This window comes from Amblyomma maculatum, chromosome 10, assembly GCF_055883805.1.
Source record: "Amblyomma maculatum isolate TAMU_Amacu chromosome 10, ASM5588380v1, whole genome shotgun sequence".
Taxonomy (NCBI): Eukaryota; Metazoa; Arthropoda; class Arachnida; order Ixodida; family Ixodidae; genus Amblyomma; species Amblyomma maculatum.
Window position 1 is genome coordinate 10949855 of NC_139353.1, and position 25821 is coordinate 10975675.

The 25821-nt window shown below is 46.6% G+C and overlaps 1 protein-coding gene and 1 long non-coding RNA gene across 2 annotated transcripts in view; both read right to left on the reverse strand.

Moving 5' to 3' along the window:
- LOC146175585 (protein Skeletor, isoforms B/C-like) overlaps window positions 1-20390 on the reverse strand; it is a 32536-nt gene extending 12146 nt beyond the window's left edge. The window contains exons 1-10 of the mRNA XM_084580829.1: window positions 20318-20390; window positions 16764-16898; window positions 16576-16648; window positions 14014-14122; window positions 12146-12311; window positions 10834-10912; window positions 8660-8843; window positions 6547-6691; window positions 5439-5581; window positions 4185-4308 (exon numbers count right to left, since the gene is read on the reverse strand). Of these exons, the coding sequence (XP_084436955.1) occupies window positions 4185-4308; window positions 5439-5581; window positions 6547-6691; window positions 8660-8843; window positions 10834-10912; window positions 12146-12311; window positions 14014-14122; window positions 16576-16648; window positions 16764-16898; window positions 20318-20390 (1231 nt within the window). The remainder of the gene's footprint in view (window positions 1-4184; window positions 4309-5438; window positions 5582-6546; window positions 6692-8659; window positions 8844-10833; window positions 10913-12145; window positions 12312-14013; window positions 14123-16575; window positions 16649-16763; window positions 16899-20317) is intronic.
- Window positions 20391-23552: 3162 nt separating this feature from the next.
- Window positions 23553-25112, reverse strand: LOC146175586 (uncharacterized). Its single transcript, XR_014701429.1, has 3 exons — window positions 24996-25112; window positions 23892-24035; window positions 23553-23789 (listed from the first exon to the last, which is right to left on the reverse strand). It is a non-coding gene; the product is annotated as an uncharacterized LOC146175586 (long non-coding RNA).
- Window positions 25113-25821: the final 709 nt, after the last annotated feature.

Sequence of the window (25821 nt, forward strand, 5' to 3'; positions counted from 1 at the left end):
TCATTACTGTATCCCATTTGCGAAATTTTCTTGTGCTTATAGATCATCACGAATGTTTTGCCGAATACAGTAGAGCCAGGATATTTCGATTTTTTGGCTGTAACGATCACGCAGGTGTTCGTTGCAGCCATTCGTTCGTTACTAATTCCTTGAAAATGCTGCGCTAAAATGCAGAAATTGGCGCAATATATTGAGCCTTAATTTCATCGTTCTGCGAACGAAGCCGAAGTCAGCGACACCTAAGAAAGTTTATGGAATATTTGTTTATTTTTCTTCCTTTTTATGTAAGACATAACGCGCCAATCGGTCCTGGCTGTCTTGATGCCTATGTAACACAATAACACAAGACGAGTGTCTGTCTCCCTTTCTCTGTGAACACCTGAACCGCGCTTACGCTCGTGGCCTCACATTTTTTCGTCCACTTTTTGCGCCCTAATTTGCCCTCACCAGCATAGACTTAATAGTACTGTGTTAATAATAGACTTAAAAATATCAGCTCTAAAAAACTAGCCGAGTTATAATAATAATAATAATAATAATAATAATTGGTTTACAGGAAGGGAAAGGCGCAGTATCAAAAAAACGCTTTCTTCTGTGGTCACCTGATCCGCGCCGTAAGGGAAATGAGGAAGTTGGGAGTGAAACCGGACAGAGAGAAAGGGATGTCGTAGTGGAGGGCTTCGGACTAATGTCGGGGGTGGCTGCTCCTGGCCCTACGGGGCTGTTGTTGTTGTTGTTGTTGTTGTTGTTGTTGTTGTTGTTGTTGTTGTTGTTGTTGTGGCTATAGGAAGAAGGAAAAGAAAATGCACGGGACTGCTACTGGCTCTGTATTTGAGCCACCTCCGCTGCCTCGTGCGGACAGAAGAGAAAATAGAAAAGAAAGAAAAGGACTACCAGTCCCAGCCCCGTAGGCAGGGGACCCACCTGTCTCTGCCTACGGGGCTGGGACTGGTAGGTCAATGCCTCTTTCGGTGGGGCTAGTCTGCCACCATATTTTTATCTGTTGTAGGCCGTCATGTGTTGTTGTTGTTGTGGCTGTAGGAAGAAGAAGGAAAAGAAAATGCACGGGCCTGCTACCTCCGCTGCCTCGTGCGGACAGAAGCGAAAATAGAGAAGAAAGGAAAAAGAAGAGGGAGAAAAAGACGCGCGCCGCAAGAACAGCCGTCGTCCACCACCAAAGCAGTGGCGGGTGCAATGCTGGCCTACAACAGATAAAATTCAGTGGCTAGCTAGCCCCCCGCCGCAAGCGGCGTTGACCTACCGTCCCAGCCCCGTTACAAAGGGACTAGCTAACACTATCATCAGCCCCGTATGGCCAGGAACTGCCACCCTTCACCACCTCCCTCTCCTCCCGTCATTGCACCCTCCATCGTTTAGGTGGTGGACGACGGCTGCTGCGGCGCGCGTGTTTCTTTCCCTCTCCCTCTTCTTTTTTCTTTTTTTTTCTACTTTCTCTTTCTTTCTTCTCTACTTTCTCTCTTCGGACCGCACGACCGCGCCGTAAGCCCCGCCGGGGTGGTGCAGTGGTAAGACGCCCGACTACTGTGCTGGAGTACCCGGGTTCGAACCCGACCTCGGCGGCTGCGTTTCGATGGAGGCGAAACGAAGAGGCGTCCGTGTGCTGTGCGATGTCAGCGCACGTTAAAGATCACTAGGTGGTCGAAATTACTCCGTAGCCCTCCACTACGGCTCCTCTTTCTCTCTTTCCACTTTAACAACCACCTTCCTCCCACCCCTTACGGCGCGGTTCAGGTGTCCACAAAACAAAGTGTGACAGTTACTGCGCCTTTCCCTTCCTATGAACCAATTGACCGCGCCGTATGGGAAGGGAGGAAGGTGGGAGTGAAAGTGGAAAGAGAGAAAAAGGAGCCGTAGTGGAGGGCTACGGAGTAATTTCGACCACCTGGGATCTTTAACGTGCGCTGACATCGCACAGGACAGCCCCGCCGGGGTGGTGCAGTGGTAAGACACCCGACTACTGTGCCGGAGTACCCGGGTTCGAACCCGACCTCAGCGGCTGCGTTTCGATGGCGGTGAAACGAAGAGGCGTCCGTGTGCTGTGCGATGTCAGCGCACGTTAAAGATCCCCAGGTGGTCGAAATTACTCCGTAGCCCTCCACTACGGCTCCTCTTTCTCTCTTTCCACTTTCACTCCCATCTCCCTCCCTTCCCTTACGGCGCGGTTGCGGTGTCCACAGAAAACAAGTGAGACAGTTACCACGCCTTTCCCTTCCTATAAATAAATCAGAAATAAATCAGAAAATCAATCGCACAGGACACGAACGAAGAGGTGTCCGTGTGTTGTGCGATAATAATAATAATTGGTTCACAGGAAGGGAAAGACGCAGTATCTGTCACTTGTGTCTGTGGACACCTGAACCGCACAGTAAGGAGAGAGAGGAAGGTGGGAGCTAAAGTGGAAAGCGAGAAAAGGGAGCCGTAGTGGAGGGCTACCGAGTAATTTCGACCACCTGGGGATCTTTAACGTGCGCTGACATCGCACAGCACACGGAACGTATCTTTGAATCTCCATAAAAAAATAATCTGCAAATCGGAACTTTTGTAGGTTACAATGCAGCATTTTCGCGACTAAAAGCAAAGGCATACGACGCGGCAAGTGAAACAATCAAGGGAATAAACTTTAATTATCAATATTACTCCACTCTTCGGCATTTCATAATTAGCGAATGTAGAATATGCCTTTGTTTCTTGCTTGTAAATTATAAAGCTTATAGGAGTAAATTAATAATTGGTTCACAGGAAGGGAAAGGCGCAGTAACTGTCACACTTGCTCTGTGGACACCCGAACCGCGCCGTAAGGGAAGGGAGGAAGGTGGGAGTGAAAGTGGAGAGAGAGAAAGGGGAGCCGTAGTGGAGGGCTACGGAGTAATTTCGACCACCTGGGGATCTTTAACGTGCGCTGACATCGCACAGCACACGGACGCCACTTCGTTTCGCCTCCATCGAAACGCAGCCGCCGCGGTCGGGTTCGAACCCGGGAACTCCGGCACAGTAGTCGGGCGTCTTACCACTGCACCACCCCGGCGGGGCTAGGAGTAACGTGTTATTAGGAGTAAAATAACACGTTCAATTTTCGACGCACATGAGCAGTTGTTTTGAAAGTCATTTCTGTAACAAATGTTTGCATGTTAATCTGCTTACTTTAGCTCAACTCTTCGTTTCATGAATACTATAGATTAAAAACAAAAACATCAGCTTTATTACAGAGAAGAGGGTTTTTAGAACACGTAGATATCAAAGTGGTGCATTTCCTTTTTAGTTATTAACCTCTTGCGGATGTATTTACAAGGTTGTCAATAATAATTACGCAACAACTATACGGACTAGTTTCTGGTACAAAGCAGTTGTGAACTGAGCATATAAAGCGACATATCTGTGCCAAGGTTATTGCTACATATTAAAAACAAAAATTCACGAGACCAAGTAAATATCTTTAAGGGGAAATGTGATAGCATTCAAGTTCTGAGCTGCATTTTTGAGCCAGTTTTGTTGCTGCATTTGTCAGCATCATACGACACCGATCGGTTGAGTCTGAATTTTTCATATGCGCCCAATAGGTCATTTTCGAAATTTTCTCCTGTGGTTGGTACCCTGTCATTGATCCACCGTGGTCATATATGTGAAAGATCCCATCACTGACTCGACTAATCACGCAGCTAGGAGCCAATTATTAATGGGACTGGTCCTTCGTTACCCCGTGACATATATGATGTCATCACTGTGAGCCAACCAGAGAGTTTCGTTTCTAACGGCGGTGAGGTTTGCTGTGACGAACTGCAGTACTATAATCGCATTATTAATTTCAACTTTAGCCCCCTCTCCGCCCTCATTAAGCAACGGTTCTTGGTTCAGTTTAGCGGCGTCCTGTTGCCTCGCTGTAAGAGTGTGCGGAGGAAGAACTGCGGGGCGGGCAGTGAGGAGAATGGTAGGTGACAGAGAAGACAGCTAAATTGGAGGCCACGTAAGAGGGAGATAATCGAAATGGCCATAGTGTTTGGGGTAGTGATAGCATTGAACACAAGAAGCAGCCGGCTAAGGAGCAACCGTATTGCTAATTCGCAATACAATACGCGTAACCAACATGCCAGCCTTTTTTTCCCCGGTGTATAAGGAACTGCAGTCAGCGTAGTAGGGCATCCCTGAATAAGAAGGGACTGGCGTACTTGTGGTTAGTTTGCGGGAGTAGACGGCGTCGAGTATGCCGTTTGCATAGCTGGCCTTCTTGACCGTCAGGTCATTGGTGCCGCCCTGATCGGTGTCCGCGCACACGCCACTGGATCCTGAGCACTGCGATCACAACGTAAACGCAGATTACTTTCACGCCTACACTAATCGAAGGTACGACAGGATGATCACAATCAGCCTGAAGCCTGAGCGGTTACGTACACACTACTCAAGAAACATTTCTGGGTTGAAACGCACTTCTCTCCAAAGGTTCCTTTTTTTTTTTGCTAATCTATATAGGTTGCAGTGTACTACACTACCTGTACACTATGCCAAGTGGCATGCGGCGCACCTGAGAAGCCCAGCATAGCTGGTTGCAATAACGAAGGCACATGCGCAGTTGAGGCCTTGGTCGACCACGGCTAAACTCACGAAGCTGGACCATCAAAATTTTCGGTTTAAAATCACATGCATATTGCTATCGGAGCTGGCAGTTTGCAGGTGACAGTTAAGAATGACAGGTCGCAGGGTTGCGCGATGTCACGAGACGAAATCACGTGACTTTGACGATTTGGCAGGAGCTTCCGCCTTAGTTTTCTCCACTGACGTGGGACGGTGTGGGAAAAAGACCTTCCAGCATTCTTGCCCCACCCTCCTTTTCAGTCATGACCTTAGGTCATGCAGGCACGTTCATACCACGTGGTTACGGGGGGGCAGGCGGCGGCAGAAAGTTAGGTGGGCGGATGTGGTTAAGAAGTTCGCAGGGGTCACAGAAGTTCGCAGGGGATGCAGCTAGCACAGAACCGGGTTAATTGGAGAAATATGAGAGAGGCCTTAGCCCTGCAGTGGGTATAGTCAGGCTGATGATGATGATGAAGAAGTTACAAGGGTGGGACGGGGCATTGCGGGGTGCCGTTAAGACTTTTCTTTTTTTCTTCTTGCGCGCCGGCGTGGCCTGAGTTAAAGAGCAGATGGGGAGTATAATTTTCGATCGCCCGTATGCTCGGGGCTGATCAAGCTAACGTAAAAACAAATTGCGTTGAGAAGAGAATTGATGGCACATCTATTGCATGGGCGCGTTTCCTAGACTCAGTAAATCGCTTTTCACGGTCTCTTAAAAGAAAAAGTAGAGGCCTGTTTCCCTGAGATTTCGAGCAGGACCAGACACCGAGGCCCACGTGGCCTTTACAAATGCCGAATGGACGACCCGTGTACTTTGGGTAGTCCCTAAAAAAATTGTCGGATTATCGCACTTGTGACTTGGCCGTGATAAGGAAGTCGACAACGTTGACCAGGTTGTTCGGTTCCTTGATGTACACCACGGCCACGTCAGCTCCTTCCATCATGCTCTTGTCTGGGGCACCGCTGAGGCCAAAGGCCGTCCACATGCCAGGCACTGCAATGTTAATGAGACATAAGGTTGGAACCCTTAATTGTTGTACCGAGTGCTGCACTTACTGCTATTGTAACGCTTATGCTTATCAGAGCGTTCCATCATTCTCTTGTCTAGGTAGCCGCTGATAGCGTCCGCAAGCCAAGCACTGCAGTGTGACTGATACACAAGGCAAAAACAATTTGTTGCACCAACTGCTGCGGTAACTACGCTTGTGACGCTTATCAGAACCCTCCACCCCTTTTTCTGAGGTGCCGCTGTTGCCAAAGGCCGTACAGACGCCAGACACTACTGAGTGAACATGCCATAAGGCAAGAACCCTTGCTGCTGTTCGGCAAACATCAGCATGTTAAGAGAGAGCCAGAGGATGGCTCTTTTAATAAGGAAACCTTGAATGCAGAAACCTAAAAGAAGTAGGAATGTATTGGGGGACAGTAATATACTAGCAAAAAAAAAATGTAATGAACGTAGGAATTACACAAGACGCGACGCTGACTTCCAACAATGTGTGCACAACAAAGCGAGTAACTAAACAGATCTCGGTTAGGAACCAAGGTCAACTCCTTTTATCTACGACAGGACTTCGACAATGCCTTCCCAGACATTTTCAACCTGTCCGTGCAGATGTCAAAACGCCTTGCCTATATACTGTTATGAGCAGGTGCAGAGTTTGCACCTTATATTTGCACCGTGCCAGGTGCATACGCAAGACTGGCGAGTCATATGCGGACTCCCAGGAAGCGCTTTTTTGAAAATCGTCCGATTATTTCCGGGAAAGGCTCATGCACGCATATTGTGCACGGGATTTTTGTTTCTCTTGGTTATCGTGGTTTGCTGGAAGTGGGCTTCGCTTCATGTTTTGCCTCTGTATACATGCGCCCATTTTAAGTGTCCTCTGTGGCGTTATACTCGGGTATATTCCGAGCTTTGTGTATCAGTAGTGAGCATTTGCTATATAGTAGACTCACTGGCCCTTGCTCGCACGTGGAACGTGATGGTGTCTGTCTCCAGGTGCCAGCCCACTTGTATCGTATCGGCGACTACGGCTTCGCAGTTGGCGAACTTCGATGGATCGTCGGGCGCTTGCTGCCGGCTCAGGAAGGGCGTTCTCGACTGAAGCATAAAAAAAATATATATAATAAACCAGAAAAAAGGCATTAGTGGATCCAAACAGAGTGGCTAGCGCGCATGGAAGACGCACACAGACAAGTGGACAAGACACATGCTAGATGTCCTGTTCACTTGCCTTCTGTGTGCGTCTTTCTTGCGCGCTAGCCACTAACCAAATTAAGAGCCTTGTAGTGAGTCTAAGCCACGGGAACGCGAATAAATATTTGAAAATGCGGGAGAGATACTCAAAAAACAATAAATGCAGAATACGGTATATGGCGCTAGAAGCGTCTTGGTGTCAGTTCTGAAAAACGTTAGCCCATGTCTCGCTATCCCCAATCGCTGTTCCACACCGTTGCCCTGCAAGCGAACACAACCATACGGCAGCCGAAATTACGATGGCAGCGGATGTGTTCATTCTAGAGAGCCTATACTCTCTCCAGCTTCCACGTTCCCCGTCTGTCATGTTGACCATGGCGCTGGCACACGTATGCAGAAATCCATCTATGGCCATGACAAAGATATCTGCTGCAGTTTCCAGTCATGACCTTACTACAACAGCTTCTCAAAAAAAAAAAAAAATCCTTTTAGCGACTGCTTGGCATTTACACCTTTTGTCGGTAGTCTTCAGCCCACGTAATATCTTATACTTCAGCAATTTACAGTGGAGCACAGAAATCGCTTTTTAAACTCCAATTATCTGTTTTGTAAAAGGAGAATTCGTCTCCACCTTTCGGTACCTTTTGACTCTTAGAGGTGGCGTAATGGCTCCAGGATAGGGTTCTGTGGTCAGTATCAAATAACTGTCTTTGGCGACAACCGAGTAACGGTAAAAAATCCTCCCAGTAGTATGCCATTTTATGAAACACATCTTACAAGAACTTTCTGTGGCCACCATGAACGAAATGAAAGATGGTTTAAAGGAAAAATAGAATACAGTGATTTAGCCTCATTGTTACTCTGCTCCTTCCTATAGGTCGTGCTGGCGTCTAGGAAGCAGAGCCTATTCAGGCGACCCATATTTTTAAAGCGGCAGGATAATAGGCTTGCAGTTACTATGTATTATAGTGAACTAGAATAATATATTCTATTTGACTATACTCTGTATAGTACACAGATGTATAGCGTTGGTTTGTCGGATTTGCGTCCCAAAGCGACTCAGGCTATGAGAGAAGCTGTATATAGTGCGCCTGTGCGTACGCGTGTGTGTGTGTGCGTGCGCGCGCTTGTGTGTGTGTGTGTGTGTGTGTGCGCGCGCGTGCATGTGTGTGCGCGTATGTGTGCGTGCGTGCGTGCGTGCGTGACCTACGGCACCTACAAGCTCGATATAGAACAGTTTCGGACTGTTACCCCGTCAGTGCGCCGTTTGTTTAAAACATTCAGCTCTATGTTGCTTTGCTTTTTAGGATAACATGTCTTGATTATAACATTCGTCTCCATTTTTCTTACACGTTTTATATATTTTGTTTCAACTTGCTGTGCATGATACTGATGACATATTCTATGGTGAGGCAGACAAAAGTAAAGAAAAATAAAGTGCCTCTGCCCGTGCCATGATATTGATGACAGTAATATTTACCCCCCTTTTTTTTCTCACAGCGATTGAAACTGCCGCGACGAGGTATACTGCCGCGAAGAGGAGGGCTCCGCCATAATCTGAACGCGTGTGGTTGATCAACGTGCACTCATGATGCACGTGCTCGATGATCTTCTTCTTTACTCTTAATCACAATGCGAAAAAAATCAATTAATCAATTAATCAATCATGTACGAGGCTTGGGTGACCGAAATCGCGACCCAGTGTTCAGTAAGTATATTAGAATATCTTAGAACACCATCGAAGACGATGACGCGGCGGGTTTGCTAACTCAATTTTCTTCACTGCCTGAATAATTAGCCGAACAAGAATTTTTAACCGCATAGCCACTACCCGCCCGACGGATTCCTGCAAAGCGAAGCCTTCGAGCTCACCTTCTTTCTGGGCGGCCATACAGAGCCAGGAGGGACTTTGAGGTTTTTTGGGATGCGGACGTGGATCAGGGGTTTCGTGCAATTTGCGCAGTAGACTGAAAACCAGTCAATATCGTCCACCGTGACATTGCTCGGCAGGGCGAGAGTCACGAGCGCGTTCACGTATTCGTTCTGCCGTTCGGTCCTGCGAGGAGAGACATTAGTTTGTACTCCAGGGTAAAAAAAAAGGAAGAAAAAGTTGCCCTAAAAAGTTTTTCAGCCATCTCCCACATGATGGCTGGGAACGCTGGCCTAGCCTAACAGTGGGGCTTCGTAGGAAGATAACCTTACCCGATTTTTGTGCTCACTGCAAAGCGATTCCGTGGCACTTTTCGGGTGCGTTGGCAGATAGTATAGAAAACGCATTTGTTGCAGGTAATATTGGAGTTAAATTCCCGTCACTCGGTTTAAACTTGTGAGGTCTGCGCACTGCAATATTATGATGTAATCCATGCTGCACCTAGGTTAACCCACTGCAGGAGTGCGTGTGTGAAAGTTCTATAGAACTTTCACACACGTATAACTACAGTTATGAGCTTATAACTATAGTTATAAGCTCATGCGTACGCAAGAAGCAGAACTAAGAAAGCTGTCACTAAAGAAATATTTACACTGCTTCTAAGTTCCCACATACCAGCTGTGATGACGTAGGACATACGACGTGGTATCGTCACTTCTTATCGGCGTGCCGGCGCGAATATTTGTTTTAACGCAACAGCGATAAAGGCCTCCTTACCCGAAAATTGCGCGTTGGCGTCCGCGTAAAAAAAAAAAAAAAAAGCATGGGTATGGCGCTGGCAGGTGGTAGATGGCAGCTGCCTTAACCGAGCACTGACTTTGATGGTTCGGTTTATGAGGTTGGATGTCCCAAAACTACTCAGGCTATGAGAGACGCCGTAGTGGAGGGCTCTAGAAATGTCGGCCACCAGGTGTTCTTGTGAAATGATGCGAAATGATGCACGCAGCATTTCTGCATGAGAACTTCAGTGAAGTACTCATTTTTGACAAATTCTCTAAGTCGGACTAGATGCCATCAGTGCGCAAAGTATTACCTGTCACCCAACAGCGATTCGAGAGAAAACTTTGCGGGCTCTCTAATAGGAGCCATAACAGTAACCCACTCGTGTTTAATGGATTGCTCGTAACGGGACAGTGAGGAAATCGCACGCAACTTTTACATTTCGTCCCTATATAATTGGCGGCTGATTCTGGCTATGCTATTCTTGAATTCCGGTCACAACGCCTAGAAAAACGGACAAGCAGACTGTCACTGGAGCTTTGCTGGAGAAAAAATCTTTATTGGGCTGCCTTGTGAACACAAGAATTAAATGTGTGGAGGTGGTAGCTGCCAAAGGGCTCTGCTGTCATCGAAGAGCAATAATCGACGCTCACGAAAAAGCTCAATTTAAAGCTCAGAAAGAACGTTTGAGGTAAAGCACAAAAAGAAACCAGAACAGCCTCCAACAACGCCGTAAGCATTTGCACGCGGCATGCGATCGATATAGTATACATATATTATGTTGAGGCATGAAAAGGAAAGAAAAATAAAAAGCCTCTGCCCGTGCCACTTAGTATAACGGGCCCTTTGCGGCACTGTTGTTTATTGAGCCGCTAAGAACAAATTTATTACTGAGAAGATTGGAACAAATATATTTTAGATACTGATTTCTAACTGGCAAGATCAAAATCAGAAAAAAAAAAAAAAACACCGATCGCGGCCTGGGATTTAAAGGTGCTGTAGCCTAGCCTCAATGATAGGCAGATATCATAAATTGTCCTGACATCATTAAAATCTCCCATCAAAGATAATCGGCATCAGCGATACCTATTCATCATTTATTTTAATTAGCTGGCTTATAAAATACATACGTTTAATGCAAAATTAACATTTGTGCTGACCAATCAATGCAGACCTACTGCAATGCATGCTAACTCAGTGCCCTTTTAACAAATATATCAGTGAAACTAAAGACCACCATTTGACTTAATTCCATTAGGACGAAATAGCTACGTGCACCAATATCAAAAGCGTATACACTTAGGAAATGGTTTCTCTATGACTACTGAAAATTCTAAATGTCTCATTGTATAAGCTGGCACCCAGAAGAAGAGAAAGCACGTGAACACGATCCCACCTCCTTGTTCCCCGCTCCTTTATGATGGCCGCTCGTTGTCCAGCAAGTGCGTCCTCCTTTCCGACCAGGAAATACGGCTCTGTAAGATTTAAAGAATTACCGAAGACAAGTTTGCACCACAGCCTGGAGGGCACGCTCAGCGGTATGCATTCCCTTTTGCATTTTCTGACTTTCTAAAGTCACAGCTATTAAGCACAGATGCCTTTTTTTTTTCTCCGGATAGGCACAGAAGCATCCCAAGATTTTCAATCACGTGATTTCGGGAATGACTCGCGCTAGGAAAGCATGAATTCATACTCGAAGGTAAAAGCAAATGTGTTCCTTTAGTATCGACGGCCCTAAACGCGGTCGTATATGCTACACTCATTCCTGTCTTTCATTGGAAGGCCAACCTGAGATCAACTTCCAGTGTTCAATTACCTGACACACAGTCCGTTGTACGCCTAAGCGCGTCATTTGAAGGTCATCGCTGATGTTTAATGGCCAGGACCACAATAAAGTAAACACACCCGTCAGACCGCACCAAATATACCCCCTATTGGTGACATAAACATGCGAAACTAACTGCCAAACCATGGCAGTTAGACGTCTACGGAGGACATCGCCACGAGCAACGCTCGCCATGGCATCCACGGGGCTGATCCAGTTCAATCCCAACTGCATTGCTTCAGCTGATTCCCACCAGCTGTGTCTACAGCAGACTGCTGCCAAACCTTTTTTCAAGTGACAGGCGCATGTTGTTTCACCGCCGTCGAAACGCAGACGCTGCGGCAATAAGATTGAGTCCGCGTCGTCGAGATCGGCAGTCGAGTCTCCTGTACCACCCAGCCACCACGACGAGGCCAAGACAGCAAAAGGAAAATACCGTGCCATTTCATTTTCCGTTCGTTCTTCCCGTAAGTAAAACAACTATGAGGTCCTTGTAGTGCTGAAATATGACATACTGAGAACTGACCATTAGTGGGACGGTAGAGCTGAGGACGGAACACAAAGCACTATGCACGTAGACACGCTGTCTACTTCGCTGCGTTCCAACTTTGCACTGTTCCATTTTATATAGTAACAAAGCGTCCGATTAGCTGTCCAACAGACCAGTCTTAAAAGGTTGTATAAACACAAACTGTGCAAAGGTTAAGGTACTGTCTTGTGCACCTTCAGCCATTGTATCGGTGCTGAGTGGTCTGGTTTCATAGGACTAACGTCCCAAAGCAACACTGACTACGAGAGACGGCGTATAGTGGAAGAGTCCGAAAACTTCGAACGCATGGGCTTCTTCGAGGTCCCTTAATTATGCTGTTCGAAGGACACCAACCTGATGCCGAACCGTCGTAGTAGAAACTCCTGAGAACCAACGTTGTCTTGTCTTCCACCATGACGGCGTCAACGCTGGTGTTGTGGGCGCCGGAGATCCGGGTAGCCAAAGTCACAGGCTTCGGGTAGTCCAGATCGGCCGGGATCTCAACGTGCGCGAGGCTCGTCTGCGCGAGCAGGGCAAGCAGCGTAGGTTCAGCAGTCTGGGCGTTCTATTATTTTGCGCAAAAAACACGACACAAAGAAACGAGGTAGACAGGACAAGCGCTTTCCTCGTTTCTTTGTGTCGTGTTTTTTGCGCAAAATAACAGAATGATTAGGCACCAACTAGCCTGCAAAAGCGTACTCGCAAGTCTGGGCGGTCTTCATTTGCAACATACCGGTAACGATCATTCAAAGAGCCTTACGGACTCACGCGGGCCGCAGTGCTTCTTATCAGCCCATCCGGTTTTGAAGAGACAGTGCATGACGAATGCAATTATATCAAGTTTTAAGGCGAAATTATATAAAGCGCGGATAGGATTTGTGCGTTAGCGGAGGGCGTCACACCCTCATTGTCAAAAAATGAACTGATTGATGTGTAAAAGAATGCTTTCACGAGGTATAAAGTGAAAACATGTGTCTGTGCGCAAAATTGCGTTCATATGGAGTAATTGGTTAACTAATTAGAGCCCAAAAAGTCAATTCGGCGTCAAAATAGCCAAGGATGTCGATATAATGTGCAGACGTCAAAACAGTCATGGAAGTCGAAACTGTGCAAAATACGTCAAAACTCTGCAAAAAACGTGCAGAAATTTTAATGTCAGGCCTTGTCATTACCTTACAACATAGAAAACAGTCAGTCAAGAGTAAAAGAGTAAAACAGAAAAAAAAAAGTAGTAAAAGGAAGGACGGGTACAAGCATTAAAAAGAGAAAAACAACCAAAATTAAAAAGTAGAAATACTAAAAAAAGAAAAAAAAAACGAATGAGTGAAGAAGCGGCAAATGAGTGCAAGTTTGAGTTGCGCGGACTTTTTTTTTTCCTTTTAACGGAATTCGATATATAGGTCTTCGAGACTTTTCTCACACTCGTTAACTAAAAAAGTTGTGCAGTTAAGGTTGGCGTGTTTTCTCACTCCCCTCAGATTTCAACTCGTCCGGATGGAGATGGCGACGAGTGGCCGACTTTTGTATATATATAGTTCAATCTTCCAATTTGTTTTCGTCTGCTCTGTTCGAAGAATGTGTTATCGGCGAGGTGCAAACATGGCGCTAAAGAAGCGGGGAGAGACATCGCATTTTGTTGGCTTTTCTTTCTGTGGAATGATGCGGCAGGCATTCATAAATCCTACTTAGAATTTGTGTCTGTGTCTGGTGTGGCATGACAATGGCAGCCACGTGGCCACTGGTGATCCTGACCTTGACGTTGGACGTCATTGATGGCACCACTGTGATGTCACTACCTCACGTCCAGTGCTATGTATATATATATATATATATAAGACGGAGCTCACTGCACGCTCGCACCACCCGTATGCATGGACTGAGATGGAGTTGGAGCGTTGTCTCGGCCTCTTTCTTGTAAAGAGAGACGAAAGAAAAATGTCGAGCTGCATCTGAATCTTTCACTCTTCTAACTTGGTTCAAGCCACTCTTAAACCCTCACCATTTTTTGTTTGACATATGTGAAGTTCGAATTAAGGAGATTCGTGTTGATGCACTTGATGTCGGCGGAACAACTTCGAAAACATTCAAGCATGTAAAAGACGCTAAGCTCAATTTGATTTGCGCTTCTTTTCCTCTCTTCCACGTCGTTTGCCCTGTAGATCCCAATAATATTGTTTTTTTTTTATCAATAGGCAGGTCAGCAGCGTAGCATTCGAACTCACAGAAGACTTTGGGCAGTACACGGCCAGGTAGCGGCAGTCCCGTATCGTCTTGCCGTTGTCTAGCCTGATGATAATCGTATTTTTGTCGTATCTGGAGAGCGGTCGGTACCTGCAAAGATAAAGTAATAATGGTGAAGATGGCATCGGTGTACGGGCAGTGCCAGCCTCGCACGGTGACGCCAAAACAGCCGCATTCAGATGAGCCATTTGAATTCCACCATAGTAGGTTATCAAAAAGCAAATGCCACCATAAAAGATGCTTCCGGACCCCACTGCAAAAAGCGATTATGTGACGGCGTTCCGCAAAGCTCTGACGTAGCTGAATCACAAGACCGAGGAAGGTGCACACTCATGGGATAGCGAGTTAGCATAGAATTTCACAATGCCGAAAAGAATTGCAATATCCAAGAGAGGTGACGCGATGTTCGATTTCTATTGTGTGCTGCTACTAACGACCACCAGAGATCACAACCACCTGTGCTCTGCTGTTACCACAAAAGCACTAAAACGACTATTATTATTTTACTAGTACTACAGCTGCCCTTATTACGACTAGTCCCATGACTGCTTCTATTACATTAATTCTATGAACTGCGAAATGGACAGAATAAAACTTGTTTTCTCATTTAAAAAGATAGATGAAAGGAAAAAAAACCGAGTCGATCTATGTGACTCATGGGGCAGAGTAAGATTACGTGATAGCATCAGTCATACGGACGAAAGAGCCGCTGCAGCTGATATGTTTAGAACGCGCGAGTGGACGGCCGGATTCAGCCCATCAAAGTCACGTTGCACACGCCCTAACTTCGCTTTAGGCCCAGTCGAGAAGTCAGAGTGTGACGCGACGTATCCCCTCACTGCAATTTCACCCCTCTACTCTGATGACCATGGTTTCCCTTTCGCGACAGGTCGCCTCCTAACCTCTCCCATTTCCTTCTATATCCTTCCTTGAAAGTGAAGTGCTTCTCTCTATCTCTCTCTCCACATTTCCACCTCTCCAGCTAGGCTTCACACGCAACTCCTGACACTTCTGGCGATAATGAGCGGGGCGATACGAGAACCTGATTTCAGTCAGTGTTTAGTATCTCCGGGTAGGGGTGACCAATGTCTGTTGCCGTTGTGCCGTGTTATACTAGCAACCGAGCCACGGATAAACTCCAGTGAATGCCCCGTGACGCCACGAGAGATGTCAACGTGTTACCAATATCTGCCCTTTGAGATGGCGTGCGCGTGACATCATTCCGTTCTTGCCAACCAATCAGCCTTACAGAATTTTAGCAGACACGAACCGTAGTAGTCTGGACGTATACCGGCATACCAGACGCCTCCTACGCAGGCCCAGTGGCCACAATTTGTCCCTTCCCTGCCACTGAGCGTTTGCAGCAGGTGTCCGGTAAACGGATAACGTCTGTGCTAGTACTCTCCAGCATGCTAAATCTATTTACTGTCCTTTGTCAACACGTAATGAGTGACGTCAACCCATTCTTACTAATCAATATGACGTAATTCCATTAACGTGCTTCAAGTGATGTGCTACGCCGATAACGATGACACATATCACCCGAAAACATGACGTTGTAAAAGCATTCTTCTCAGTTTTACCAAGCCAAAATACCCTGTCACACCGGCCAATCTTTCAGTGGGGTGAACTCCTGCCTTTTTCGGAGTCTTTAAGACTCAAATAATTCGTAAAATTTATAAACCAAGCCAAATATCTTGAAATATATATCGTCTTTCAACCAAAGAACAGAGACATTAGCTTGCTTTTAGTCACATGGCATCCTTGGTCCAAACATACCAGCGGTGGCAAAGAGGTACAGCGCTTGACTCGCGTGCAAAAGCACCGTGGTTCGAATCCCGGTGTTGTGCGATTCTCCACCGGACAAACAAAAAACAAGTACCGAAGGAATTGCATAACCCGATCCCCGTGACCACCGTCGGGAACATACTCCCTCAGCAAAACAGGTTTTAACCACCCTAGTGTAGTAATTAACTTCCATCTTCTATATTAATATACCAATTAACTCACAGCCCTCAGTCCCCAGAGACTGCGGAGCAACTGACCTCGGTGGCGGTCACACCTGTGACGCAGCGGAGGACGCTAAGAATATATAGCTCCGACCAGGCTGCCATTGAAAACGGAACCTGGCAACGTTTAACGCTAGAACTTCACCCGGTGAAGCAGGTCTAGTGGTCCTGTTCGAGGCATTAGTGGCCATTAAATGGGATATTGCTAGGCTTAGTGCGGTTAGGAGGACAAATGAGACATACTGCACTAAAGGGTGGACATATACTGTGGGGTCGTGGTTTAGTGGAGAGACGAGAATTGGGTTTAAAATTCCTGGCAAATGCATAGCTGGTTACATAGACTGGGTTAGCTGGAGGAATACGGGATATACCTTTGCCCTACAGTGGTTGTAGTAAGGCTAATTGTGAGGACGGACTACAATTGCCGCTGCCCCTGCTATTGCGAATACACCTTTTGCTCTTTCGGTTTCTTTTCCTAACGCTAGCATGATGATAGAAACGCACGTATCGCTTCGAATACTGCGCAACACTCACGTGCCGTTCTCGTCTGGAAGTGCTTCTCCGTGACCGTCGGGAGTTGTGCTGTCGCCGGCCCAGAAGAAGGCATCTGCACCCGAAAGCAAGAACATGCATGCACGCTGTGTGACGCAACTTGAAAAAGATTTTAAAAAGCGGAACACTGCAGGGTCTATTTATTTATTTATATTCGAGTTGACACTCACCAGTCTCCTTGCCGTCGTAGCTGAAGTCGACTAGGTAGAAGGCATTCTCGGTGGCTGCATACACCACACCCGATATGCTGTGCTCGGGTGCCCAAAGGTACCCGATGAACTTGCCGTAGTACTCGGACCGCACTCCTAGATACAAACCGACAACGACTCATTGTCCATAATGACTGCAGACTCTTGATGGCTGACAATGTAACAAACAATACTTTTCTACAGAAGGGTGATCGACTGGTGAACAAATGGAATCAGCGTGATAGTACGGGTGCACTGACGAAGCCAAGAAGCGTAGAATAACTGCGGAAAGGACGTCTTCACAACGGTGGTCTTCACTGCTGTTTTCACTTCGTCTCTGAAACCGCAGAGGGTACAGTGCACAGATGTTGCTTCCCGGCAAGCAGTGAGAGGGATGTTTGCAAGAGGTTTCCGAATACAGTAATGGTCGCCATTTTTCTTTGTTCTGTTCATCACAGAGAACACAAAAATCATGGGGCATACTTATTCTCCGCCTTTAAGGCATGACATGATAGCGTACGCTGCCAGCCCACGTATACCCCCCCCCCCCCCCCCCTTAACCGTATGAACTGCCTTTGTGGTCTAGGGGTAACGTGAATTCAGATTTCCTAGTATATTTATTCTGCCGCGGTGGCGCAGTGGTTAAGATGCCCAACTATCTGTTCCGCAGTACCCGGGTTCGAACCTGACCTCCGGCTGCTGCGTTTAGATAGGCGCGAAACAGAGAGGCGTTCGTGTGCTGTGCGATGTCAGTCGACTTTTGTGCAGAAGACGTCACAGCAGTCCTAGAGTACGAGGGAACTGCCACATGGACAACGGACGCTAATCTGCCCCAACATCGGGGCGCTTCCTGTGCTTGCTCTTGCTGCCCACAGCCGTTGTTTCACGAAGACCGCAGTTGAGCTCACTGCAGCATTTCTATCGTCTACGAAAGCAACATTACCAGATATTTTCGCTTAATCACCTTTCTACTTAACCACCCATTCTGTCATCGAGCCTAAAGAGACGCAAGTCGAAAGTTACACCGCGGTCACACGGATGCCTGACTCTTATTTCTGGGTCATCTCCAAAGGCATTATCGGAGGAACCCAAATACACTGAGACATCGCGGAGAGTCAGTAATAAGAGTGATGATGTAAAGTGGGTCCAGGGCGATATCGGCAGTCACCAAGGAGCGACTGCCATAATGTAGAAAACAGCTTTGGAAGAGGCGTATTGCAATCAGGGACCGATCCAAGCGTGGCTCTCCGACAGTAAAGAAAACATCGAGCCAGTTACACATGTTGAAACGCGGGGAGAGGTTTCGGTGCAGTTTACAAGCAAGATTGTTTTCGTATCGCCAACGAAAGAAGACTGCGTGCAAACGAGCGCAACATACCGATTCTGCGCCTGACGGCACATCCTCGGAGCGATCATCCGTAGGAATCGACTTTATCGGCCTGGGGAGGTGCGACACAAGAAGGAGTTTAGTAGTGAGGATGACCTCAGTCAAGGACCCGAGAAGCTTTAAAAGATAACGATGGAAATGCATTCAGTAGCTCTGAGCAAGACAGGAAAGACAGCGAACAGCAGCCTCCGTCAAAGAGCTCAGTACATCTTCTGAAACGAATATGCAAGAGCAAGACGCTGCAACAGTGATGTCAGCTGACAGGCTGACCTCTGTATTTCCTACGCAACATGCATGGAGGTGAAAACCGAACACATCGTCTCCAGTGTTATTGCACAAATGCAAGAAATGAGTCGGGCAATGCCGCAAACTCTTGTGCAGTGAGCAAGGGTGATGAAGAAAGAGAACGAGTCATCTAACAGCCTGGAAACGTGACGGCCACTGTTTCACAAGCACACAGTGAAAGGAAGACCAGTGCGCAGAAAAAGAACACTGTGGAAACCCAGAGTGTTGTGTCGGTGTCGTTTTGTATTAGAGTGTATAAGTTGTGTCAGAGTATTGACGTCAAGGCTGCGCAGTTAGAGCTTCGAGATGAAGTTATGAACTTCCAGGGTTGAGCTCACAATTTTATGCATATGCACAAGATCAATGCCGATTAGGCTTACAGTGAAACGGGACGAAACTACAGCCAGACCTTCAAGCCGAGGAGCAGGGCTCCAACAAGCAAATGGCTTTCACTTTGTCCGTGGTGCACCAGCTATTTCCACTTGAATATATAGAGGCGATCACCAAGAAGTCTGAGAGTGAGATGAAGCCTTACGAAGTGAACCTCAAGCCAGAGGCCCAGCAGAAACTGCATGAAACCATCAGTGCTCTGGGAATCGAGACTTTCACTCTTTCTGAAAATTCACAGCAGCTGAGTAAACCTTTTCTCTCAAAGTATCATGTCACCTGAAAGCATAGCAAATGGTGTCACAGCTGATACCGAAAGGAATGGGGCTCTGGTTTCCGCCCAACAGAACCAGAACCTCTGGACATGGTGCAACATAGATGAGCGCCCCATGACTACGGTGACGCTCAAGCATATCAGCGATTATATCTTGACCAGTTACAACAGACGCGTGGACCACGACGCGAAACTGAAGCAGACGCTGGACGATCGCTATCAACTTCCAGTCTACAACTTTTACCACAGCATATTGGGCGCTATCCATTGCAGATCGTTATCATAAGGGGTGCCACAGATTGCGGTGAAAACTACCCAGGTGCCACAGTGCATACTGGACTCCAACATGAATCAAAGGATTGATGCTGAGTGATGTATTGTGGTCACTCAGCCCCGACAAATTAGCGCAGTCTGTTGCTGAGCGTTTAGCAGAATGATACTCCCGAGACCTTAGAGTGCAGGCTACAATGCGCGATTCGAATCAGTGCTGCCAAGCCCCTACGGATCCATCTTGTTTTGCACTGTTGATGTCCTGCTGCGGAAGTTGGAAGCCGGTCTTCGTGGAGTATCTCATGTCACCATTGACGATATTCACGAGCGAGGTGTCAGTACCGACTTCTTCATGGTGTTCATCACAGACCATTGATGTGATACTGTTCTTGCTTCTAGCTACGTCTCGCTTCAGGGGGCCGAGCTTGTTGCAGATTCGCGCAGGCATATGCAAACGGAACGAGGAGGAGGAAGACGAGGTTTGGGGGTCGCGTGGTTGAGACTGATCGCCATATTGCCATAGTGCCAGAGGGGAGGGGAGACCGCCGGGGATGAAAGACAGCCAGTGGTGGTCTTGTGTTTGCCCTCCTTATTCTGTATATATGAAGAACACCACACACGAAGCGACGGAACTCCTATTGTAAATTACGCCTGTAATTTCACCGGCTGCCTCCAGCTCAAAGGCAGCACCTGTGCCATCGATAGTTTTCCTTGACACCGTCTTTTTGAGTTAGAGCGCACATTAGTGCGGCGCGAGCTGTTCACGCTCTTACCATTGTCAGATAGTAAGGGGACTTTGCACCCGAAAGCGCCTCGTCCCGGTGTCACACATGACTCCTCCTCGCGCCGTTCTTACGCTGTGGCAGCAGCATGGATAGCAAATGCACCTTGGTTATGCGAACCTGCAGCCTACAAGTACATGAAAGAACGCACCTTGGGGAGCGAGCGACAAGCATAGGGCCACGGTGAATGCCAGAGCTGCTGGCGACCTGTGCTTCCGAACCATGACTCTTGTGAGCGTTCAATTCGATGATGCTGATCGTGATGACGACGAAGAAGACGCCCATTGAGTTGTTGCAGCCAACGTTATCGGTCCCGCTTCTACTCTCCTTCGGTGCGAGTGCGAAAGGATTTGCGTTGCCACAAATTTGTCAGTACTTATATAACTACATCACAGCTAAGGACAGATTCCCTTGCTAATTGCATTCCAAATTTACAAAACTCCAAATTTTTGCTTCATATCTTTTCATTCAATAACTTTTGTGATCTTAAATCTTTTGTTTTTGTTTAGTTGTCAATTACTTTAATACACTAATTCAGTTTGTGTAGGACATTTGGCAGTCCCCACTGAACCCTGGCCAATCCCCCTTCGTGGGTATATGTGCCAAACATAAAGGAAGAAGAAGAAGAAGAAGCCAACGTTTGCGCTCCGTTCGTTTGGGCTAGGTGCCTGATATGTTATCCGAAATTTGGTTTACAACAACAGCTGTTCGGTTTTTGCTCAAATATATTGCGTCGCCGGCTGCGACGCGGCTTGCCATCTGAATCGTACACCGAGGAAGCCCATCGGCACTCAGCATCTTTCTCAGCTTTCAACACCTCTAACGTGCGAAGCGCGTAGGCTGCGGGGCCTCCGCTACGGCGCCATAGCAGTTGGCCTATCAACGTTAATATATAAACTCCGATATGCATTTGCGACCATGGAGAAGAAGACGATGAAGATAACCTCTGATGATTGAAGACGATGAGGATGACCTCTGATTTGTTGAAATCTTTCTTCCATCGTGGTTGAAACCGTTGAAACGATAAAGAGAAAGAGTAGAGGCACCAAAGTTCTTGCATATTATGTCTTCGGAATGATGATGAGGACATTATTAAGCATGAATAGTTACATGGATAATGCGCGAAAGCAGTATGTAATTTATGACATATTTTATTATTGTTTTATCTATCCTCCGCGCAGTTTCGATTTCGGTTTCAACTGCAAAGCGACGGCTGTAAAGTTGGTTGGTTGGTTTGTGGGGTTTAACGTCCCAAAGCGACTTAGGCTATGAGAGACGCCGTAGTGGAGGACTCCGGAAATTTCGACCATCTGGGGTTCTTTAACGTGCACTGACATCGCACAGCACACGGGCGCCTTGCTTTTCGCCTCCACCGAAAAGCGGCCGAAGAGGTCGGGATTCGATCCCGCATCCTTGGGAACAGTAGTCGAGCGCCGTAACCACTGCGCCACCCCGGCGGGGCGGCTGTAAAGTCCTTGAAATTCTACTTGAAAATATTTAATTATCAATTATTTATCAGGAATTCACCAAAAGCTGATACATAATTGATAATTAAATATTTTGTTTCGGTTTTAGCCTCCGAATGACGTCTCTGACGTCGTCGACGCGTCACGTGAGACACGCAAAAACTACAACATAATCGCTGCTTACTTCTTTCCTTATTAATTTAATTGCTTGGCAGACTTACCTAGGAATTGGTGCAAACTATAGCGAACAAAGCAGCGGCCATACCGCAATTCTTAAGCGTTTCATGTGGCCTCAGTGCTTCAAGGCTGTAAAGTCCTTAAAGCACTGAGGCCACGTGAAACGCTTGCACCAGTTCCTAGGTAATTCTACCCAACAATTAAATTAACAAGAAAGAAATAAGCAGCAATTAAATTGCAGTTTTTGAATGTCTCACGTGACGCGTCGACGACGTCAGAGACGTCATTCGGAGGCTAAAACCGAAACAAAATTCTACTTGAAAATATTTAATGATCAATTATTTATCAGGTGTTGGTGGAATAAACGTCATTGTTTATGAACACTACTGTCTTGCGCACTGTTCCAAACAATAAAAAAAATGTACAACAAAATTTTTGACGTCTATTATTTTAAGGCCAGTGCGAATGCTCAGTGAGGCACCGTCCGCAAGTCCCACGGGTACTAATTGACTTTCGGACATCCTTGTGGTAAAATTAAAATTAAATTAAATTAAGACCTTTCTTAAGAAATGAAAACGGGCAGATAAAGACACGGACGAGAAAAGCACGAGCACAAGGGCGGACGCCCATTAACGACCGAATCGACCGACAACGTGCGCTCTTGAATATAATTAAGATCATTTGGTGGGAAAGTGCACGAGGTAGGAACCACCCGGACTTTTGAATTCGAGGGCCACGAAGGCATGTTCATAGGATTTAGTTAAACAACGGGTGTATATCTATGTCAGGTACTCCTGAACACAGTATGGTATACGTTACGACTGTATATGCTGATGGATATCTGCGAGATAAAAGAGGGCACATGTTAAGGGATGCGCGGCTATGCGAGTAGCAAGTGAGTACAAGTAGAAAGATCGCCAAGGGGAGCCACAGCCAGGAGCCATTAGAGACATCGCGTGATGCTCTTAAAGGAAGAGATTAAATGTACTTTGCAAAATTTACACTAATGCAGTTTAGGTGTAGGCTTTTTTTTTTCTGAGCAAAAAAAAAAAAAAGAACAACATGCGACATTTTTAGACCTCTCTCGGTCATTTAGGTGCCCAAGGCAGCCCGAGGCTGCCCCGAGGTTCAGAGCGAATGTTTCGTGCGGGGTGAGGGCGACAGCAGCGTCCCCAAGCAGCACGCCGTCAATGGACCGCCAATGGTCCAATATTGGGATATATTGGTCCCAATATTGGTCAATATTGGCGTCTGATTGGGGCGCACAAAGAGCCAAGATATATGCCAACCAATTTGATCGGCTCTCCTATCGAAACCAGTATTGGCATACTACCTTGTTTACTGGCATTCAACGGCACTCAATGGCTACTCAATATCTTCCACCCAAGCTCACTCACTGGTTGTTATATCACGGCCATCCCGCCAAGCTCACTGGTCATCCAATATCTTGTATCCATGCTTATTCACTGGATATTCACAACTGGCATCCAGCCAGATTTATCGGCTACCCAATATTTTCAATCCAATCTTGCCCAGTGGTTTTACATTATTGGCATCCAGCCAGAGCAATTGGCAATCCGGCTAGTTGCTTTTTTGTGCTATGACTAATAGGCACCTGCAAAGCCATCCCCTACTTATGCAGTGCAGATATTTTTCATGCAGCTTTTTATTTAAATAAAGCATGCTGAGGATATCCATGCACAGAAAATAATACAGCTGAAAGATTGACTGCATGGTGATTTATTAGGTGTGCACGTGTTACAGGGCATGGAAACATTTAGGCAGAACTCTTAGACTTCAGTGCTCCTCCTGTCTTTGCGTCCCTTGGCAAGGTGTTCTCAGGTCCCAGGTTGGAGGAAGGCGCTGCGTTCATCGCAGCTTCTTTTGTGGTCGGTTGTAGGAGCAGCAGCTCCATGCAGCCTTTAAAGATATGGACTTGAGCAGCGTGCATAACAATGTATTTCCTTTCGCAGATGGCACCTGGAAATAAAAGCAACATTCATAAATCAATTAAGACAGAAAACTTTTGGAAAGTGGAAGTGCAGCTAGACCGTGGAGTAAAAATGCAAAATAAAGCACTACCTGTTGTCCCTCAGGCAACTTTCTTCTCTGATTTACTCAGGTTGAAATAAGCTGCATGCTCAGTGAGGCCGGCCATATTAACTTGGTTACATTGGTTGCGACATCTGGCAGTGCACGGCTTCCCATGTGGATGTATTGTTGACGCTGGAAACATAAAACAAAATGATATTTGCCGTTATCTATTCGGTAAACGGTAGTCAGTGCTTGCCCCTTTATACTTGTAGTGCCTTTGTGATCGAACACCTGTAGAAGAAAGACGTCGTCATAACTGGAAGCTTCAAATCAATAGCTTTCCTTTGAATAGATTGCCGCAAGAACTAAAAAGAAACTACAAAGGAAAAAACAGACACAAAAAATGGCAGTCGCACTCTGACCGCGGCTGCTAAATTTAGTGTGCACCGCATCATTACTGCAAACAGAACGTTTTAAAAGTTGTCAAAGCTGCAGCCAAAACAACGTACGACACAGATGCTTTGGGGTTTGTATGATACACTCGAACTGAAAAAAATAAAGAAATCCGTAACTTAGCATCACGTTTGTTGTGGGAACAAGTTTGTACGTGTGGTAAAGTATAAGAACTATGGTAGCAACTGTAAATAACCTATTTTAAGCGGCTATTTTATGACACTTCTACTACTCGGAATTAGCCCAAGAGAAAGATCAAACAAGTGAATAAGCTACGCGTCGTTTAGACCATTCCAATAGCGCATTCATAACGGCAAATTACAATATTAAATATTCGCTCGCAACTAAAAATCATGTCCCAGAAAGCTAGACTTAACTCTGAGTTTACTGGCCACTTCAGACACACAACACACGCGCGATGAAGTTGTAACCTGAAAATCACACAAAACACGCGTCATGTTTTACAGGACCACGTTTTTCTTTTGCAATACAAATTGGCCACCTCTGCGCCGTAAATTTTGTCATTATGACCAGAGTTTATGCATACAAAATAGTGCGCTGAAAATACAGTTCAGAACTGACTGGCGTGGTGCGGTCGAAATAAATGACTTTCCGTTCTCGCAAGCATATCGGTTATTGACATGATGATCAAGGCTGACAACATACTGCACCAAATAATGCAAAAAAAAAGTATCTTACCATACGGCTAGCGCAGATTTGCAGACCTCAGTTGCAACAATCCAAAATGAATGCTGCCATGCAAAGTACATCCCAGGGATCTGATGCTTTATACACCTGGTAAGAAAAAGTAGCGATCTTACAAGGAGACAAAGCAAGAAATAATCTCAGAGAGCTCAGTTATGAACAAACAACTTAAAAAGCTGGTGGTACTCACAAATATCCTCCTTCAGGCATGGCCATTAAAACGAATCGGAACTTTCACAAGGCTTGGTTTTTCGATTCTGCTGTCCAAAGCTGCGGGAGCTCGAGCAGCTCGAGCGGGTGGGGATTGTGTGGCCGACCAGACGCCTCTGAATCAGCGGCTTGTGTCGAGTTTTGAGGCACGGTTGGAAGGGGGCAGAAGGATGGTTGTGTTTTCTCTCCCTCTTTTTTTTTTTTTTTTTGCTTGAGATCTGTCGAAAGAGTAGGCATAAAGCTCGAAAGGGGGTGAGAGAAATGAAAGAGGTCCCGCAGGACCACGTGAGCCCAGAAGGCTGCCGGCCAGGAAAGTGGGCGGGAAGGAAGGGAAGAGTGAGGGGGAGTAGAGTGGGGGGCATTGTGAGCAACGCCTGCCTTGCGGGAGGAAAGAGAGGGCAGTGAAGGTCGCTGCCCTTCCGCGATGACTGCTTTACGGGGAGAAAAGGCTACAAGACGGGAAGTTGAAAGCGGTTTGGAGAATTGCTTTAGTCAAGGCCCTCGGGCGGAGAGGCGACAAAAGGACGAGAGAATGGAAACCATATGTTCTTTGCGCCAAGCTTGTGAGGAGGAAGGCGCAGAGTTTTGCCCTTGGCTTCGCTAAAACAAC